Source organism: Pavona decussata, unplaced genomic scaffold (assembly GCF_977016875.1).
Source record: "Pavona decussata unplaced genomic scaffold, jaPavDecu1.1 SCAFFOLD_6, whole genome shotgun sequence".
Lineage (NCBI taxonomy): Eukaryota > Metazoa > Cnidaria > Anthozoa > Scleractinia > Agariciidae > Pavona > Pavona decussata.
This window is the reverse complement of record NW_028145430.1, coordinates 5,330,469-5,352,076: the sequence shown is the minus strand read 5'-3', so window position 1 is coordinate 5,352,076 and position 21,608 is coordinate 5,330,469. Positions and strand designations below refer to the sequence as shown.

At 37.8% G+C, this 21,608-nt stretch overlaps 1 protein-coding gene across 2 annotated transcripts; it reads left to right on the top strand.

Annotated features, from left to right (window-relative positions):
- The first annotated feature begins 8,258 nt into the window (after positions 1-8,258).
- Positions 8,259-19,653, top strand: LOC146489355 (uncharacterized). Of its 2 annotated transcripts, XR_014864441.1 has the most exons (3): positions 8,259-10,006; positions 14,912-16,637; positions 17,441-19,653. XR_014864441.1 is itself a non-coding variant. In XM_085108317.1 (2 exons), exon 1 carries the CDS (start codon positions 8,379-8,381, stop codon positions 9,996-9,998), a length of 1,620 nt encoding a protein of 539 aa, XP_084964443.1. In that variant the 5' UTR covers positions 8,259-8,378; the 3' UTR covers positions 9,999-10,006; positions 14,912-16,665. The 2 variants fall into 2 exon arrangements, 1 of the variants encoding a protein (XP_084964443.1); XM_085108317.1 differs by lacking the exon at positions 17,441-19,653 and having other exon boundaries at positions 14,912-16,665.
- The last annotated feature ends 1,955 nt before the right edge of the window (positions 19,654-21,608 follow it).

Below are 21,608 nucleotides of genomic sequence, written 5' to 3'. Positions count from 1 at the left end.
AGTCATAACTCTCTAAAAACGTCTGAAAATATTTTAAGCTTTCTTATGCGGGAAAGTTTTCCTCTGTATTGAAAACAAAAACAGGATCACTAAAAACAGCACAAACCTGACGGAATAAAAATCTGCCATTTAGAAAACGTGACAAATCAGCTCCAAGCCATCACAAAGAAAGAAAAGCCCGTTTTCCTTTAGTACATTTAAAGATTAATTTTCTTCTTACCCCTCTTGACTTTCCGCTTCTGTCATCTATTATTAGAAGATGACTTTATTATGATCACCTGAAGTCAATCAGGATTAGACTGAAAAAAAAAACTTTCCTAATGAACGATTCGCTGCTATTAGCAGCCATGAGTAAGAATATACTGTTCGCAAGGGGTTGTAAATGTTATTTTGAGATCGTAACCATTGGAATGATACAGTACAAGCCGGATTCTTTGCTATAGAATACACTACCATGAGAGCAGAGATCCCTTCGATCTTCCTAGACTGCTCGCAGGGTTCACGAGCTAACTCAGTTGAAGACACCAGACCATGGACGAGAGCAGACCAATTGTCCCGCATTACAGTTTCGCTTATCTTACGATAGAAAGGCAGCAAGGAATGTCCAAGGCAAAAAGAAGACAGCGAAATTAAAGTTCGAGCTCTACTGAGGCACAAACAGAAGCGAAGGAAGTAAAGACGATGGAAGAATCAGAAACCTATGACAGCTTGAAGTCCTAAATCACAAACCTTGGCAAGGAAATGGAGGTGACTACAGCAAACTACACGAAGAAATTTATGACCTAAGAAATGAGTTGAAAAGGGAAAAAAAAGAGGACGTTAAACTTGTCAAACAAATTGAGGAAAAGCATTGACGACGCTTGGCTGACTGTCGATGAACGTTAAAGTGACAAATAGCTCCCTGAGCCCTGGCAGAAAACTCCGCTGGACAAGCCCAACTGGTTGACCCTCGCAAAGAATTGGCTAAAGTGACGCCTCGTTTCAGAAAGGAGTGGCTACAGACATAGACAATTACCGAGCTTCAAAAGATTACTCAGTTAATGTACGGAGCCTAGGTGCCGAGGAAAAACGTAGGGAAACTTTTAGATGATTAGACTGAAAACAAAACGTTTTCAATTTACTTTCTACAAGAGGTTCAGTCAGAAGATGATACTGCTAAAATTTGGACTAATGAGTGGGGCTATCAAGCAAGTTTTAGCAATGGGTCAAGATGATGATTTTAGCAATAAAGGTTCCAGACTCCAGTCGGCGCTGTTCCTTGTTAACGCAAATGATGCCCCGACTCTAAGCATGTAAGCAATATCGGCCGTTATAATCCATCAAATATTTTCGCTCGCGCGCGACTGGTCTAAACGCCTCACATGACCGAATATACTCTAGCTAAAACTGGGGAATATCCGATGATATTCCCCAAGTGATATTCCCCAATTTCAAAAACTTCAAGGCGCGTCTTGTTTCCAATTAAAATTAATTTCAAGATGGGGGAACGGTTTGCTTTTGTGACAGAAGGAGAGATAAATCTGCTGGTCGATAAAGCAGTCTCAGAAAACAACATACGCTCTAAACGTTTTTGACGGTAAACTGTTCTTAAACGAAATGTTCAAATACTCAAGCTCGTTGCTACATGTTCCGAAAAATATTTGAAGGATAATAACCACAATAGCCTCCATTTGGCTTTAAAAATATGCTCAGATATTTGTCCTTGGACATTATCTGTTCCTCGAAGCTCACAGTTTTCCTGGAGCTTCGCTCTCGGAAAACTGTTCGCTTCTCGGAACAGATAATGTCCGCGGACAAATATCTGAGCATATTTTCGCGCCTTATGGAGGCTATTGTTTATATAGATGGACACGATGCAAGTATAGTCTCCTAGCTTGAGCGGGATCTAGACTGCCTTTATACATGGAGAAAGGACTACAAGGTCCTGAATGTTTAGGGAAAGAATGACCCTCGGAAAGTAAACAGGTTCTATATACAGCTTGGATTGTCTGATGCTGGAACGTGCCTCTCATTTCTGGCCTCGGAATCACCGTATTCAATGACCTTTCCTGATCTGGACATATCAAAGAGACAGTTGCGAAACAACAAGACACTAGGTTTAGTCAAGAGCGTCTGTAGAGATCACACTGACACCAGCCCAGGCAATTGTAGACCTGATCAGGTCTATACGGTTTCCTTCAGGGCTGTAGCCAGACTTTCCGGAGAGGCGAGGCAAGTGTTCGAGCGCCAAAGGCGTAGCCTCTAGGAGGGGGGTATGGGGAATGCTCCGCCAGAAAATTTTGAAATCTGGAAGTTCTTAAATGCTATTTTTAGCCCTTCTTCGTGGCTATTTCTAAAAATAAAGTCTTGTTTAATTGTAAATGGTAGCCTTTTTATTGCTTACAAGTCAAAATTATTTATCATTGATTCGATCGTACTTCCTTCCTACTCCCTCGGTTAGTACAGCTCAGGGGTGTGATAAGAAAGCATTCAAACATGAGGTGAGGTGGAAGGTCTACACGACTCCTTCTACATGCACTTTCCCTCTCGGTCTTTTGACCAATTTAGTTTCTTGTGTACAGTGGGTTAGTTTAACTGACTTATTAAAGCCCTGTGTTTAAACGTCGCTTGTCATTATTGAGCTGAAAGATCATTTCTTTATTATGAGTTCTTTGGCATAGTCGCAAAAGAAACAGAACTTGAGGTCAATTTAAAATAAAGATAAAGCGTACTCATGGCAGTCAGTTGCCTCAGACGATTTCGTAGAGAGATATCGGACCATTTATTATTTCTTAAATCTAAAAATGGTCTTAAAACACACGTTTGAGTCTAGATATGATTCGCGCAACTTCGATCTCGATAATATGTTGAAACATGCGTGAACAAGGCTTCTTTAGGAAATAATATTTTATTGGGTTAGCTGAACTGTTCAAACTCCTTACCATCCCTCTTAAAATCCTGTAATTCATCGATCTAGTGCAAAACTAACACACGTATGTTATATTTGCCTAAGTTATCCCCCCCCCCCCCCGATGAGTAAAGGGCTCTCAATCTTTCCCTTGATTTCAAAATGAGGAAAAGATTGAGAGCCTTATACGTGGTTGTTTATCTTCAGAGTTGGGTGTCAAGTGTTCCATCTCCGTGGTATGTCCTACTGTAATTGTAATATACATTCAGTTGTGGCGAACTTATTAAAGACGCATAAAAAAATAACAATTAAAACTCGGGAAGCAAGTCAACAACTAAAATGAACAGGAAAGGGTGAATTTGTACAATGTAAGGTGTCAAACACACTCCTGCAATCTTTGATTACTGCGAATTATAATTATTATGTTATAATTACTAAGCATGCTTCTTTAGGGGATGTAAGGTAAGACAAATACTATGTCTCCATCAAAATTACATGCGCGGCAAAAGCGCTGAAAAAGTTGGAAACTCACTTGTAACACAGACTCAACGGTCTTAAAGAGACAGTATCATGCTATTTTTAGTAACACATTGAAAATCGGAAAGACGCTATTCGGTTGATAGCAGCCAAGATATAATGACAAAATTCCATTAAAAGACTATCAGAATGCAAAGAAACTATCCACGGATATTTTCGCCGGCAGATGACCAAGATAGAGAGGGGTTCAAATTTGAAAACGTCTGGGCAGACGTTTTCAAATTTCGCTGTTGTAACGCACTAAAACAAAGTAAAAGTCGCCGGATGTACTATATTTTTGTTCAACCTTTCGTCTTAGAATCACTATTAATATTTCTTTAAATTAGCGATTGAGAAATTAATTAAAACAGTGTTCAAAGTTTAAATTTAGTGAATTTTGGCCAAAAATCATGATATCTCCCATCGATCTCCCATGATACTTCCCCTTTCACATTAGTTGTTTCTTATACTGACTTCGTAAAGTTACTGGATCAAAATCCTTAGCCGGCGTAATGTCAGTTAGATTCCAGTGAATTTACAATTTAGCCAGGTACACAACATCTACAACACTGCATAAATTCAATATGAAAATTAAAGTATAATGAGCACATTTCTAAGGAGATGACAAAGAATTTAATCAAGTTGTGTAATTGAATCATACCTTGCAGACACTACGGTCAATCTAAAAGGAAACGAGAACAAATTTCTTGGAGAAAATTTTAGTTCCATTTGATCTCATTCTTGTGATGTTTCCAGCCTGAAATGTAACATTCATCTCCAAAGGTTAGTCCAAACTAATATACGTTTACCAATAATCAAAATTTATTAAGTTGTTTTAGATGTACACCTATACAAAAACGTATATCAGTTCTTATTGCGAATGCGCATATGACGAAGCCAACCTTGATTGTTCCTTAGGACGAATTTTCACACTGTAAGTTTACTGGCTCAATAGTCAGCGTTATGTTATATTCCGACGAGTTTTGACTTTATCCAATACGCCATATTTATCCAACAGCTATACAGTTTTAGGTAATTACACACATTAAAACGTAAATCACAGTATAACGGACATTTACATTTCTAGGAAGACCACGAAGTTTTTAATTAAACAAGTTGTGTAATTGAATCGTACTTTCCAGATGTTTGAGATGTTAATCTATGGAAAAGCTTTCACACACTTGGAAGAAAGAAAAAGTGGACAAGTTTCTAAGCGGAAAAGGTTTAGCGTTTTCAGATACGAAACTTTTGTTTCCTAACCTTCCTTCCTTTGACAAATCACTGATCTACCTTTGCTACTACAATAGGCTTAGGTGTACATCTATGATTGTGTATTTTGTTATTGCAATTTTAAAGTTTTTCGAAGATCAATTGATCTTTTCTGCAAGTTTACGTAAACATTAAAGACGTTGAAAATTGTTAATTTCGTAGCCGTATATTACCCACTCCATCGCATAGTCTGATAAACATCTCCCCCCCCCCCCCCCCTTTACTGAGATATCATTTTATATTGTGCCCCCCTTCGGTTTTCAACCCCCTCCCTCCTGCTAATTATTGCGCAGTCCCTCAAGTTGAATTGTTCTTTTTTCAAGCTTATTATAAGTAGTCTAGATAATACACCGAAAAAAATAATATTTTTTTCGTGCTGTTGGTGTACTGCTGGCAGACAATCTTGTTATCTAAGGTTTTGTTTGATGTTAACGTAAGTGTAAAATCCAGTATTTTTAGATGCGTTGAACTATCCGATTCGTTAACGGCCTTACACAAATGGTTGTGAAAAATCACTGGATTAACAACAAATTGAATAATTATAGAATAATAATAAGTTTGCTTAGATATGTTTGACCTTATGCCATATTCGATTATAAATGTTCGTGACGATTGGTCATCCTTACTTGCTGTGAGCCAAAAAAATCCGAGTAATTTTAATGAAAATTTCCATCAACTCCACATGTCTGTTTAGAAGGAAAAGAGTAAGGGGACCGGTTTTTCTCTCGTTGGCTCTTTTTGGGGTTATCAAGTTTTTGTTTGCATTCACCCTTGCACTTCTTGAATACAATATGACTTCACCCGTCTGTGTCTTAAGTCTGCCAGAGGCAGCAGACCATCTTCACTTACTGAACGATAGGCAACGACTTAATTGACACACACGCTTCCTTACGGCTTCGACCTCGTGCCACCCCCATTCCATATGAGATATTCTTCGTATGGGTTTCGGCAAGTGAGTTGATGATTTAAGGATTCCGTAATCAATTGTATCTTACTGCATGGAGAGATTAGTCCCGGCCAACCTACTTGTGGCAAGAACAGGGATCATCCTTTATTTGAACAAATCTGGCAAAGCTTTACCAACCAGGGACCAAGGTCCCAACCGGCATAGCTCTTGGCAGCATTGAGCCACATGAGGACCGAAAGTAAAAATCTTCAGTTGACGTAAACCTGACACTCTTTCAGGACGGTACGACATAGGACTTTGTAGCCTGTAAAGGAACTGCCTGGTTCAGAACTTTCCGATAAAAAAACTTGAACCAAATCGGGTGACCGCACTAACTGCTTACCTTTCAGCTTCCACTGGGAAAAAGTATATCAAATAATGTTACTATCAGTATATTTTTGTTTCCTTGTAAGAATCACAAGAATCTAGGTCGGTTGGATGACTGTAAACGGAGAAAAAATGATGGCCTTTATTTTTTCTGTTCATTTTCTCTAAAAAACAAAAAGTCGTCCGTGGCATTTAGCAAGTTTGTGGGAGTTAATTCAAGGTTGGGTTGTTAGAAGGAGTACAACGATTCAGCTCTCCTCGTGACCGAACAGTGACGCGAACAAACCTTAATTGGGAATTGTTTTGCACATGATTCCAGCAGATGATCATTTTTATATTGTTTTTATATATCCAGCTACCTTGGGAAAAACTAAAAGCTTTGAAAGCATTAAACAACTGACAAAAGAAATGATTTTCTCGCCGGTCACTAAATTTTGGTTAGCCCTTCGTTTCTTCGTGAAATAACAAAATTACCACTAGTCTAAGTTCAGGCAAATTCCCGCCAAATTAGCTAGTAGCCATGTATACGCTGGCGAGTGAGTTCAAACGAGGATTCAAGTCATTGCCTGATTTCATACCGTGGGGGTCTGGGTACAAGTCGGTGTATTATGGGATATGGAACTCAACACCCACTTAGCATCGAACTTTACAACATCCTCAAGTTTGGTGTTAATCAAGCTAACATATTAGGCGAGATCAGCAGCCATTCAAAAACTTAAAAAATTTACTAAGAAATGTATGGAAGACAAATCGTCCGTCACGTCCGGCGTTCCATACATTTCTTAGTAAAATTTGGAGTTTTTGAATGGCTGTATCTTTCCTAATATTAGCTTGATTAACACCAAACTTGAGAATGTTGTAAAGTTCGGTGTGCTCTTTCTGGCTATGTGGGTGTTAAGTCCCATAACCCATAATTCATTGACTCGTACCCAGACCCCCACGGTATGAAATCATGCAATTTATATTGTTTTGAGTAAGTCTCTGTAAAACCAGTTAATTTTAGCTAGGAAAGTCTCTTTTTCTATAATACAAAAAGTACCTTAATTTGCGACTAGTGGCTCGGAAGCCATAAACCACTTTTAATAATAGGCGATGAAAATTTTCAAAGTTAATATTTTCCTACTATTTTCCTTTGTTAGGAAGGGTGATTGCTGGTAACGCCATTTGTATTAAGAGACAGACCTATTAAGAATAAGATCAGTCGACATTTTAAAGCTTTAGCACTTCGTTACTGTTTACTTTCCTTCGGCGGCTCAAGAGACAGCCTGTTAGACCTGATACCCGAAGATTGAATGCTATATTATGGAAACATATCATCATGCTGATAGTTTATCGGGAAATTTCAATTAATTGATGCATAATCCGCCCCTTTTCTAAATCTCAATATTAATCTAGTGTTGGGAAAACTTTGGACGTGCTCAGGGTATCGAAAAGAAAGATGAAAGATGCGGAGGATTAGAAGGAAAGAACTTCGTAAAGGAAGAAACCAAAACAATCATGATCAGACGATACGCCTACTGGTTTCTTTTATGTGGTGTAGTTTCACCTTGACAGTGACGGATCTAGGGAAGGCCTCCCACCTTATTTTTCAGATCAAGGGCCAAGGAATCGAGATATTTCGTTTTAAGAAGAGAAGAGAGTCGATCGCTTTTCGAGAGCGGGCCCGGCCTCACTTATCTGAAGGTCTTGATACATCACTGTATGATGTAGTGTGGCTTCATCATTATGTGATGTCGTTACGTTATTAGGTAGTATGGTTTCGTCATCATGTCAGTGATTAAGCCGTTATCTGATGTAGTTTCTCCATTATGAAATGTGTTTTTTTTTCATTTTGGGGTGGTATCAAACATTATTACTCATGTTTCATTCGTTCTGAAGGATCCAGTGCCTATTCGGCAACAACAGAAATAACGTGAGGAAACAGACTTAACTAGACAGAGCGTGCGCATGATGAGTGTGAAGAATCACCCAGTAAAATCAAACCTTCCAACAGCAAAACGTTTGTTGAAATACAATAGAAGGTGGTTGTGGTGACGAATATTTCCCTTAATGACACTCGTTAACCTAAAGTTTCTCATTGCGTTTGGTTTTTGTTGCAGTTGACTTCCTAAACTTTTGAAGTTTCACTGTTACAGTCGTTTATTTCATTTCTTTTGTTTTTGGCTTTTATGGTTATTTTCCTGTTTTCTTTCCTATTTGCCCACTGAGCTTACGTGTTTCTGGCCGGGGGTGTGCGCGAGGGCGTACTCGTGAATTTTGCACGCATTGCTTGCCTGTTCTTAAGCGGAGGGAAGGCAGGTGGTTTGTTATTGGCATGCGCTGACCGAACAAATAAAAAATTACCAAGTCACAGGCTGAATGATTTTGTTAGGGAACAGCTGACTAAGCTTGGTCGGAGTTTGTGTCTCTGGGGACATTAACCGAAGAAAGATCATGTCCGAAAGCGATCAAGACTTAGAAGAAGCAGATCAATTGTTTGTTTGCCCGTACGACTTTTCTCACCGTCTAACAATCGCTCGAATGGGACACCATTTGATCGAATGCAGAGAAAACTTTTCGATCAGTGAAAAGGCCATATGTCCGTTCAACGACAAACATGCGATTTTTGCCCCAGAAATGGACTATCACAAATTAATATGCCCTGATAAGCCAGTAGAAAACGAAGTACGGCACGAGAACGGTAACAAACACGAGGCTGAAGAGGAAAATCCGGCAAACCGATTGTTCGGCAGTTTTTCATCAGGAACTACTTTCAGTTTTTCGTCGTGCGAAACGACCGCGACCGGATGCGAGAGTGGGCTTCATTTAGTAGGCGGCATACGAAATTGCGATTCTTTTATTGGAGAAACAGATGAAAATGGTACGATCACCTTTCACAGTGATCCTGAGTTGGCGCCAAATGGGGAAAAACAGCAACCACAGAATGGATTTAACGAAGGCTGTTGTGATATGGTTGAAAGCGATTTAGTTCTTCCCGTAGTAGAATTAAAGTCGCCCAACCACAATACATCAATTGAAAAGCAATTAGAACAATCGGAAAGTGACTCGGTTTCTTCTGGAACTAACAGCTCTGTGGGAACAGATGAAAGTCTTTCAGAAAAGGAGCGATTTGACTATACAAAATACATACCAAGCAAAGATCTCAGAGAAGATTTCCTAAAGTTGATTGGTCAACCCAAAAATGGCCAGGTGCATGATACCAAATATCAAATATTAAGTCAGCCATACACCATTCAACAGTGGCCTCCAGGGTACAGTTTCCTTCCAGCACAATATCATACCCACAATGGCTTCCAAACCCCTGCAGTCCAACCTGCTTTTATATCCTTCTCCAGTACGTATAACATGGTTCCAGCAGTTTCAGCCCAAACACCTTACACAGCATCATATGCTGGCTTCCATAACCAATCTCCTGGGCCAGGAGGTTTCCTTCAGACTCCAGCACAGGGGTATGACTATAATGTGTACCCACCAGCCAGACCCAGCTACCATCGACCCTACTTCAAACGACGAAATTACCACAATTCCCACTCTCCTCGTTATAACAACCACAAAAACTACAACTCTCACAACCATGAAAATCACACTCAAACATTCTTAAATGGTGATGCCAGTTTTGGTGAGAACAGTTGCTATCTGAGCAAGTTCAATGGTATGGCAAGTCATCATGACCTGTCAAAATCTCACCCATCCTGCTTGAAAAATGGATTTAATAATCCAAAACGACCCATGATCTCTCCAAAGCTCAGCCACAATAGCTTAGAGGGGGACGAAGGTGACAGTCAGCAACAGTTTGTGGACATCAGTGAAGTCACAGACGAAGTGCAGTTTGGAGATGCCAAAACCAATGGGCAGGAGAATTATTGTATCCAAAATGACATCAAAAAGAGTGAAAATGACAAACAGATCCGTAAAATTAAAAAGAAATTGGCAGAAATAAATGGGCTGGAAGAGAAACGTCGTCAGGGTGCAAACTTGGACTGTGATCAGTTGAAGAAGTTGTCCAGGAAAAGTGAATTTGAGGATCAACTTCAATCACTTTATTTGTCATGAAAAGAAAGGTAAGATTTCAAATCTTTGTTTTAAGTCAATTTTTCAATTTTGGTTTAGTAAAATTATATGGAAGGGATGTGGAACAGTTCTTGGCAATTGTTTTTTATAGAAGTGGTTATTTTTCTGTTGTTCTATGACACAACAATATGTTATACATAGGTGAAATTAATATATTGTTTTCTTCAAATAGTAGTACTTTAACTTTAATCCTATGAATAATTGTTACTTTTGCTTTTAACTCACCACATCTTAGCACAATTATGAGTTCTAATAATGTATGATAATGTTTGAAATGGAATGATATTGCCAACAAATTAGTCAATCTGTAGCACCTCATCCAAGAAACACAGCTCTAACCACAGCAACTGAATGGCTGAAAAGGAATGTCCTTTCATTTGCATTTCAGATTTCATAATTTGTCCATTTTAATTGTGACACCAAATTGTCATTTTATTTGTTTCTTTCAAACACACTATTTGTATTGTTAAATTTTAGATGTAAAAATGTTTCGTCTTTTCCATGATGATTGATTTTATTGTAGACTAGTAGGCTAGTTGCTATTGCATTGTGCTCCGCTAGGCCACTTTTGTGTTTTTTTCCCTAATTAGTCAGTTGGCTTGCCCATCATGCTAGTGAAGATGAAAGGTCAATTGTATGATGCCACTCACAGCAGATGGAACATACTTATTTCCTGTGTAGAGTAAATTGATATGAATGTTTTAAACTGTTTATTTATTTGAATCGTAATTTCCATTTTTGTATGTTTTTTGCACTCACTGGATATCAATTTCTATGATACCAAAATGAAGACTTTGTTTTTAATTAAATGTATGTGTAAGTTTGATGTTGTAAATCGCCATGGACAACTATTGGATGTCGACACTATGTAAAATGTTATATTATTACTATTACAATGACTAATTAGTCAGTGAATGTGCCTGGGATATGAGATGATAGTGCCCAGCTGACACGATGGACAACTGTCGGATGTTTGTACTGTACAAATGTTATATTATTACTAATTGTAATTACCTGTTAGTCCACGAGTGTGCCTGGGATGTGAGATGGTAGTGCCAAGTTAACGCGATATGGACAATAAGTGGATGTTGGCACTGTAGATATCCTAATTATTATTACTACAATAATTATTATTATTAATAATTATATCATGAGTGTGTGTTGGATATGAGATAGCCAGTGAGGAGCATAGTGAGAGGTTGGCTGTAATCATCCCATATCCAACAAGTGTGAGTGGCATTATAGATTTATTGAGACAACCAAGAAAATTAAAATATTGCTAGATCTAGAAAGAACAGAATATGATTTAAAGACTGTAGTATCTGATTGAATCTTCTAATGATCCAGTTTTTTTTCTGATGATCCATTGTTATTGAATGTTTATTAGTATACTCACCTCAGGATGTCACAGTTTTTGTCAAATAATTGATTGGTTTCCTACGTAACGCATAGGACATGTAGTGTCATCACTACTTTATTCAGAAGGCATGTATTTTAAATTAAGTGGGCATATTATTTATTTTTCTGTTTACTTTCCTTTTTTCCTCAAATTTTCATTTTTTCTTGGGGTATGCCGGTTCTTATAGTTTCAGCCATTTTTTCCAAGGTGATTTATCCCAGACATCAGGTTTCTCTCATCTCAGCTAAATTAATACTAACAACTAAAGACAAGACTTGAGACTAGGATGGGGCAAATGTTTCTGGATCTTTATTAACCAAGAGGGAATGAGCGAACCAGAAATTAACACCCCCCCCCGTGAGATGGGGGGAAGGGGAGAGACTGCTCGCTCGATTACAGAATGATAGCTTAGTATAAAGTTCGCAGAATTAAAGGTACAATAGACAAAGCCTGATTCATGCGCCAGGTAACAGATATTAAATTGACAGCTGATATTTTACAATCTTAATTAAACCTTTTGACAAGTCAAAACAAACAAATAAACAGTGTCATGTGTAAGGTACAGATGTAAGCAAAGTAGAATCATAACTTACCTCCTCTATCACTATTGGTGTACAGAATGGTGTACAGAATTGGTGTACACTATTTTTATTTGTTTCAGACAAGTAACTACTATGAATGACTGTTACAATACGTCTGCGTGCAAAGGCTTTGTCCAATTAGTTGAAACAGCTTAAGTGATCTAGCAAGACTTCAAATCACAAAATCATTAACAAAATTAGCTTCAACAGAAACAGCTCAGTAGCCTCACTTTTCAAACAAGAACCCTAAGGGGTTATCACTTACGCTGTTAGGTAAACAAATTTAATGTAAAATATGAGCCTGTGTGGCACAATGCAGTGTTTTGGCAATCCTTACTTAACCTCAGGTGCTTAAGGGTCAACATGCCATCTGACCACTCTGTCCTGTGCAGCTGATTTGGCCATATTCCAGCTCATCCATTCTGCCGTGCTCCTCGTCTTCTCCACAGTCGTTCTCCTTGTTGTTTTTGGGCTACCTCTTGGCTTTCAACCCTCTGGTGTCCACCCTAATGCCATCACGTGGTCATTTTCCACTCTTTGATGAGCATGCGTCTCAACCAGTTCCACCTCATACTTCGATACTTCACAGCATATTTTGTTAATCTCTACCCACTCTGTTGTGTGTTATCCATTGCTGCCATCTGATCCTAAGTATCTCTCTCAGGTACTGATATTGGAAAATGTTCAGTGTTTCTTTCATTGGTCTGTGTGAGCTTCCACACTTCTTAGTCACACAGCAGGACCTGTCAAACTAATGTTTTGAACAGATGTATCTTTATTCTTAGTTCTCCCATCTATTCCTCCAATTATCCACACCTTTTGTAGTCTTTGGAATGCACCTCTTTTTTTTGTGGTGGGTAGGCTCAGATTTTATTCAGTGATCCAGCCGGGGTTGTTATCCCTGCAGGCAAAGTCCCCTGGCAGGTCTAACCATGGGGACAGGTCTCATGGGAGAGGTCTGACAAAATGAAAACAGCCCCTGGCACTCCTGGCTGGATGTGGGGTTCTCAACTCTGGCTTGTACAAAAATTTTACTGTAAGTTACTGACAATGATTCAACCCAAACTGTGGAGGCTGGTATGATGCTCTTGGGTCAAAACCTGCAAATAAACTCAAAGGCTGGTTGGGCCCATTAAAAACCTCAAGGAAGGAATCATCATTCCATGCTAGAATGTAAGGGCCAATGACAGAATGCAGATCGTTGCCTCAGTGAACTGTTAGCTGCAAATGTTGACTGCCTTTGCATGTGAAAAGAGCATGAGTGAGGGTGGAGTGATGTTGCATAAGGTTCAGTGCATTTTTCAAAGTTTTGTTTGCCAAATTTCCCTCCAATTATAAGCCCAGCTGATTTTAATGAGCCAAGATGCTACAAACTCCATCACGTTATGTAAACACGAAGGCTATATTTTTTTATTTCTTTTTAATGAACAAAAGGCAACGTTTTTTTAATTTACTTACTTGCCAAGCACTTGTATTCATTATCCTAATCCTTCTTGTTAAAATTATTAGTTTTGGGAGATCTTGTTAAAAGGTTTGGAATCATGAAGGGACTTGTCCACTTCACACTGTATAGGAGCAATATAAGAATTATTTCATTGTAGTTTTGTGATAAAGAGCTGTTAATAAACATTGATTTATAGATATGCCTATTCACTTACTTAATTAAAACCACTAACTTATATTCCAGTGGTAAATTGATTCTTACACATTTTGTTTGGAGCTGGTACCAAGGAGTTGTCACAAAGTAGCAAGACATGATCAATATACATATGTAATAAATGTGAATTATCTGACAAGCCTAGTACTGCATTGGAAAAGGTTCTCTATCGTTTAAACTTAATTTGGTAAAATTTAAGCAAAATAATCTTTTGACTTCCACACTCGTTTCGTATTTTCTTGAATAAATTGGAAATCATATATGGTACCTTGACTGTTTCTCTGTTGCATTGATTTGCATTAATTTCAAAAACCTTTACAAATTGGACAACAAACCACCAAATTAAAGATCCCAAATAATTTACACTTTTCCGTACATCATGTCATTAGTCTTACTGTCATAGCAGCTTTTTGTCTTTTTAATTACTAACATATTAGCATAACTTGGAAATAATATATATGAATAGAAACTTGAAACAAGTTAAAAGATCACCAGAGATAGATTTCACTGGTTCTCTGTTTTATCCACTGACTCCTACAGTGCCCAAACCCAGCCTTGAGGGGACCATGTTCCCAGTACCAGCTATGACATATCACTTGTACTGCAATATGTTTTTGATAGCCAACTGATAAATAGTACAAAGTTTCCCTTAATGAGGCTAATTTTTAGCCCACAAACGTTTTCCACACAAAATCAAAGACCAACGTTATAGCTGTGGTTAAAGCTTTTTCAGATTTGAGCAAAAGCAACTGAAGACCATCAGAAACATAACAGAGTGAGAGAAAAAGAAACCAAAAAGAAAGTTTGTCCATCTTAAAAGTTTGCTTTGTGTGCATGCTATGGAAGAAATACGTGGTTCCATAAAATAAGAAAGGGTCATTGGAAATTCTATTGAAGGAGGGGGGTTGGGGGGGTCTCAAAAAACAAAATTTTTAAAGGAGAGTATGAAGCCAGTTTTATAACAGTTTTTAATTTTTCAGAGGGGTGGAGGGGGCCAAAACCAGAAAAAACTTGCCATGGGAGGGGTATGGATATTTTCTGGAACAACACAATGCTGAAATACTTGCCTGAAATTGTACTGGAATGCCAGTTTGTTGTTATAAATGAAATTTTAGAGAGTTTGGCTGTAATTTGTCAGAATAACAAAAGGAACAAGAACAAATATCAGAGGTAAGTACGTTAAGTTATTAAAAAAATAAATGTTAATATCTTGTTACTTAATTTAAACATTGTTTAAATAATATTGTTTTTTTCCTAGGGAATGAAACATCACTGGTGTTACAGATGTACATCTATACTGCAATTGATGTCTTGTTTGAAGGAGCTTTTACCAGTTGCTGTGTTACTTTGGAGTGTGCAGTGTTAAGTAATAATTATTTAAATATTTGACATGCATGTAGTTTGAAAGTTGGTTATCTTTTGTTATTGATTTATCCCTCTCTAAGCAGTGTAAAATTGGCTATTTTACTAAATATTTTAATTTTAGTTTCTACCTCTGGCATTGTGGGTGACTCATCAGTCATGTGATTCCAGTCACAAATGTCCCATTGTTTGTAATACTGCATTGTTGTCTGAAGTCATTCAAGGTCAACATGTATCACAGACCATATTAGGTTGGGTCCAGATAACAAAGTGAAGAGGATAAATATCCATATTCAAGATCACAGTGGACTTTTTAGTAATTCTTGATTGCTGGGGAACATACATACTCTGCTCCTTGATCCTTTTCTGGGCAGACTTTGCTTTGCTCAGTTTAGTACATAAACTAAGGACCTCAAAAAATATATTTTCATTAGTGCCCTCATTTTAGAAAATTAGAAATAATTTATTATTCTCAATGAGGAATGGAATTGGAAATTATTTATTCAACAATATTATTAATATTTAATTCCATAATTTGTTAATAGCAAATAAATTTTAATTTATCCACATATTAATTAAGATTAAATTATGAGTTTATTAATATTATTGTATTTCTGCAGAAATATAGGCAGAATGCTTTAAAGGTAGATATTTATAGATATTACCAATATGAAGTGTGTAGGCTGCAAGGCTGGTCTATACAAGAGAGAAACACAAAAGTGTTTTATGTCGATATGCATTAGAAAAAAGTGGCTTCTTCCAATAGAATCTTGTGAATGTAAATAATGTTGAATTTTATCCTTCAATTGAAACCAAGATTGCTTTTGAGTGGTTACAAGCCAGGTGTTAAATTTCTTGGAAAGGACAGGAAGTTAATGTTACAAGCAAGTGTTTGTTAACTGACTGGCATGGTTGATGGAAACAAAAGAATATCACACAATTAATAGTTTGTAAAATTTCCTAAAAAGCACTACTGTTGCTAATTTCCTTCATGAGGATAAAAGCAACTTCTACTGTAAGCAAAAATACCATGAGGCATAATTCTGGATAGCAGAGGAGGAATCTATGGAGAAAAACAATCATGCATTCACAAGATTTTGGCACAGTATGAGAAATAGGCTATTTTTTTACTCATTAAAAGAGACCTTAAATGCCAGGAGTTGTAAAATATTATTTATTTGATCATTGAAAGGGTTGAAACTATATATGAAACATATAAATGATATTTCCTACAGGATATCGATATTAATTAAAAGCACGAAATGTGAAAGTGTGACAACTTTTATTTATGTAATATTTTCCATACTTTTGTGTGATTGACCATCCAGTGAGAAATCAAGGTTAGCTGCCAAATGTTTACTGAAAGACACAAGGGTCAGTCACACTTTTGCCCATAGCATTGTGATAATTTAATCCATCTTTAATGCAAGTGAGTTCAAAATGTCTTAATAATTATTGTAGTGCATCATCTAATTGACCTCGTCAGATTCAAAATCAACGTACAAAAAATTATTATAAAAAAGTGGATTATTATCAGTTTCACATGGTTAAACAGTACAATATGGTGCTGTTAGTATCTTAATTTATGGAGTTTCTAAAGACAACCAGAAATTAACTTAAATGTCCAGGTTCAGACAGATCTTTCTCTTGCAGGCCCGTAGCAAGGGGAGGGGCAGGGGGGGCTTGAGCCCCCCCCCCAGAATTTTTGGAAGTTAAAAAACAATGTGCTTAAGAAATATATAATTAAAAGAAAGAAATGTGCACTGATCAATCAGTCTTGAACTCTGATGCTAACAGTGCCTTTTCACAACCTTCAATAATTTGTTTACTACTGTACCTGTCAGTTTCCTTTGCGAACAGTTTGTTTTTTATATACAACAACAACAAAGGCACTCCTACTATACCTTGTGAATCGGAAAGAAGAACCAAAATGTATCAAAAGCAACCAATTTCAAGCCGTGAAAGCTTTTGAAATAAACTGACATCCGCTCATTGATGGCAAAATAAATGGCCTTAGTTTATAACAATTTAGTATTCACGCGTTGTCAAAAGCCACATAAGTATGTTCTCTCAAGATCCAGAGAAAAAAAATTATCCTGCAGTCGGATTCTAACTGCCCGATTCCAAATTTAAAATGTAAAACAAAAATCTGTTGTTTGTTTATGTCCTCCTTCAAACTTGAAATTAGGAAATTTCATGTGGTAGTCTGCGTAAAAGAAACGGCAAAGAACTGTACCAAAAAGTGTGATGCAGGTGCAAAGTTATTGTTTTACTAAACCTACTGCTTTTTATGTTCTCGTTGCGTTTTAAACTGCCTAATGGGTCTGTTTCTTTGTGTGACTGGCCCGGGGGGGTGGGGGAGTTGGGGGGGGGGGTGAGTAGTTTTGCTTAACCAGTTTTTGCTCAGCCCCTCCAGTTGTTTTAGCCTTGCTACGGGCCTGTCTTGTACTTTAAAATAAAAACCATGGCTTGCCGCAAACTGATGGTTGTTAAATATTATCCCCTCTGAAAGCTTATAATAATATCATACCTGGGGTAAATATTTTTTGGAGGGTTTATATAGGAGAATGCTAGTTATATCATTTTCAATGGTAAGACATGCTTTGACATTTGCAACTGCCAATGTTGACAATTCAAACTGGTGAAACTTGTCTTAATATATACCATGTGAAAAAAAATTTCTCTTAAAGGCAAACTAGACAAATGACCATCAAGCCTTTCACTAAGTACCCAGCTTTATGAGTAATGTGGAGTACCTAGTGGAGTGGTCTGTACCGTAATCCAGGTTGTGGCACTGAGAGCTGATCTGCTTGTTGGCAACTCTGAGAATGGTGTACTTAAAATTAAAATATTATGGGAAAAATACTATATCCAAAGACGAAAAAAGAGTGATTTTAAGGTATTATATTTATTTAATATTTATTTATTAACTTATGAACTTTCAAAAAGAATTATTTAATAATTTATTATACATTGGGTAATCAGGTATTAACTGATAACAGGGAACTTAAGCAACATATATTTTGTGGACTAAAACAGGGTGAGAGCAGTGGTCTTGTTATACAATAAAATGTTTAAACAATATAATAATTTGATTTTCATGATGGTAATGTAGTGTTTGCCTTGATTTTCAAATGTAAAATAATATATTATTATATATTAATATATTAATCAAATTAAGTTGACGGTTGAAGTGCTTTCCTGACACTTTAACCTTGAAGGCAAACATCCATCATACTCAGCCAAGGCAATGGAAATCATGGCTGGTCAACATTGTTATCTTGCTTAAGTTCCCTATTCACAATGGGGGGGGGGGGGGGGGCTGGGGGGAGGATTGTGCCAATATAGAAAGGAAAGAGTAAGGTGCAAAAATGCCAACAGATTTATAGCTCAAAATATGCTAGGCCATTTTTATTGTCCTAAAATATACTGCATCAGCTACTGTTGACAAAATCTTTATGTTCAACCTCACCCAAAGAATTGAAGGACTTTAATGTACTCCCAAAGGTATTCAACATTAAACCTTTGCTCCTTGCACCACTTTTCTTATTGAGTACTCCCTCATACGTGGGGCTATTCATTAAATATACATGTACCATTACTACCAAATTAATGGAGGAAGATTGTTTCCACATTAATTTATTTTAGTTGTGGGACTGGTTTCTACAGTTTAGTTACTAGTTATAGCCAAACCCTGTTATAGTTTGAAGAGTGTTTTGATTGTAATAGTGGGTACTATAATTTTGAGAAGCGAAGCATTTCTTTCTTGCATTGGAATTTATTTAAAATGGAGAACACTGTAATTTCATTTCATAGATTACGAACACTTATGGATGTGTTGTAATGCATTGACAATTAGTTTATTTAATCCTCACTTAAGTCCCGTAAGTCCTTTCCTCCAGAAGGTAGTTATGGAGACCTTCGGGCTGGAATGTAATCACAGCTGCAGTGTGCAATTATTTGTGTACACATCTTATGGTGTCCAACAATCACATACTTGTACCTAGATATATCTTATGTGGGGGAAACCTACCCCCCCCCCCCCCCCCCGCCCACTCTAAAGTACACTGTACATGTGAATAATCACTTGGAGTCAGTAAGGTATTAGCAGCCACACTATAGGTGTTTTGAATGTGTCCGGAAGTCTGCTAAATCAGAACCATTGTTATACCTTGCAGTCTCCCAGTAATGATAACTATGTCAAATCAGAGTTTTCTGGCCTGTAACACATACACGTAACACAACAGTTTCTTTACAAAGTACCCAAAAAATCCATCCATTTTTTTTTTCAAAATCTTGTTTCTTTTCATTCTCCTCCACACAACTTGCAACATTTAAGTACAACCAAACTTGATTCACTTTCATCACCATGGCAACTGAAGCTGCTAGGAAAACAGTCACCCTTTGTACTTTGTAACATTGTTTTCCGTAGTGAGAGTAATTGGTCAGTATATTTTCAAAAAGGAAAATTGATCACTTGTACTTATCCATTACAAGCAAAGCACACAACCTTATTTAGGGACTTAAGAGGATTTTAGACACCTGTAGGCTGCATACAATATTGAGGATATAACGATAAAAAGAGTATATGTATGAATCCACAATAACAACGGAAAATAAATTAACGTTTCTGTGTCATCTGTTTATTGTTGCTCTTGTCTCCCTTGAAAAAAAAGAAAAGAAGGAAAAAAATATTCGCCAGGATTGAAATGAAGTCAACTCAAGCAAATGAACTCAACCAACATGTGCATTGGAGCTGTCTATCAAACACATCCTAGAACCCAGACATAACTAATCAATAACATCAACGACATCGATAAATAATCGATGGGAAATTATCAATTTATCAATTTCCACCCCCGCCGAAATTCGATGTTTACATTTTTCATTCCAATTCTTAAATTTTTGTCTACATTTTACAGTTCTAGATTCAACTTTACAGTTTTGTAACATTGTGCTTTTCGTTTTCGAAATCCAACATTGCGCAATCAGCATATAAACCACACACATTTTAGTGATTTTACACTCGACTTTCCATTTATGTACAATAATCATTTGAGATACTCAACTTTTCGGGTCTTCTCGTCTTGATTCCGCTACTGCAATTTTTCAACATACAACTTTAATTCGACATCCAACCACAATCCAGGGTACACATAACCCTCGCCCCCTCTCCAGGGGTAGAGTGTAAAAAACTTCACCACGTGAGTAATGCGGGGAGGAATTACCCTACGCGGTAACGGCCAAGTTTTCAGCTTTCATTTAACGAAGGATACTCGCTGCAGTCACATCCCCTTCGGAATTTCCATTTTCTGTTCAAACCCTCTCCAGATTCCCTGGTTAATCTCTGTCATTCTTATCCATCCTTTGCTATCCTTATTCCTTGTTCATCGTTTGGCCTTCTTTATCCTATTTCCTACTTTCCATTCTTTGCTGTTGTTATCTACAGTTGCCCATATGTGTGGGTCATCTTGTGCATCAGAGCACGCGCAAGTAAAGAAAGAATTTTCAAACGCAAGAAAGCGTAGTCAGAGACCATATTATATGAACACAAATCCCGTACGAGCAATGGGCATAAAAACCTTACAAGCTGGAAAAACGGTGACTCCTTCCCCTACCCAACACTTTTCGGTCTCGATTACAACAGTGCGCTGCATGATGCGAACACTGCTGTAATAAGAAATACCACATACCTAATCAGCTTATGGTTGCCGTCTATATCCCAGAGGGCTAACGCCCAGGTGCCTAGCCTTAGGTGTAATGGTCAGCATAGCAGTGCCCTCAGGATCACTTCTATTCATTGCTTCCCACACTCTTAGATACCAAACTCCGATGCTCCTTCAGAGAAGCTGGGAGTGGACTTTGTGAAATCCTGCTTTTGGAAATTCTGTCTTTACTTGTCTTAACACTTCATCCAGCCCAACATTTTTCATGTTACATTTCCCATCTCTAACAGAAGTACCGTGCTCTCGTACACGCCTCTTGACAGTGCTTTCCGATACCCCCAGTGTTTAACCAATATCTCTGAGGGTGGGGTCCAGTAACCGAAAAGATACTCTAACTGCTCCGCCGTTATTTCGAGCCGCGGTCGTCCTACAATCCGCTCCCTTCTATTGCAAGAACATTTGGTTGGCTCTGTTGTTGTTCAACTTCAGACAACAATGACGATGTGGTTACGAGAGAGTTGCGCACTTCATCAGTTCCACTAAGTTCCACTAGCCTGTTCCAGGCTCCACGCGAGACGCCAAGGAGCGGGCGAGAGGAACGAAAACGAGGGGTCCCCCCTCGAGTCTCTCGCGGAGCCTGGAACAGGCTACAGTTCCACTCCTCCAAGACGCAGTAAATGCCGAGAAATGTGTCGCAGCGTAACAATAACATTATCATTTTCCAATACGGCCACCCTTATCGGCTGGGCGGCCATCAACCTAAATTTAAAATCTACGTTATTTGAAGCCTTCAAAAATACAGATTCAAGTAAAGCATTTCGTTGTCGGACAGTCCTTGGGTAAAAAGAGACTATGTACGATTAGATAGTCGTGAATGAGTCGTTCCTTTGTGTGGCTAGATTGTCTTATTGGTTTCTTCAAATTATC

What these genes read in the sequence shown, in the direction of transcription:
- LOC146489355 (XM_085108317.1), top strand. Translation starts at nt 8,379, where the DNA reads ATGTCCGAAAGCGATCAAGACTTAGAAGAAGCAGATCAATTGTTTGTT.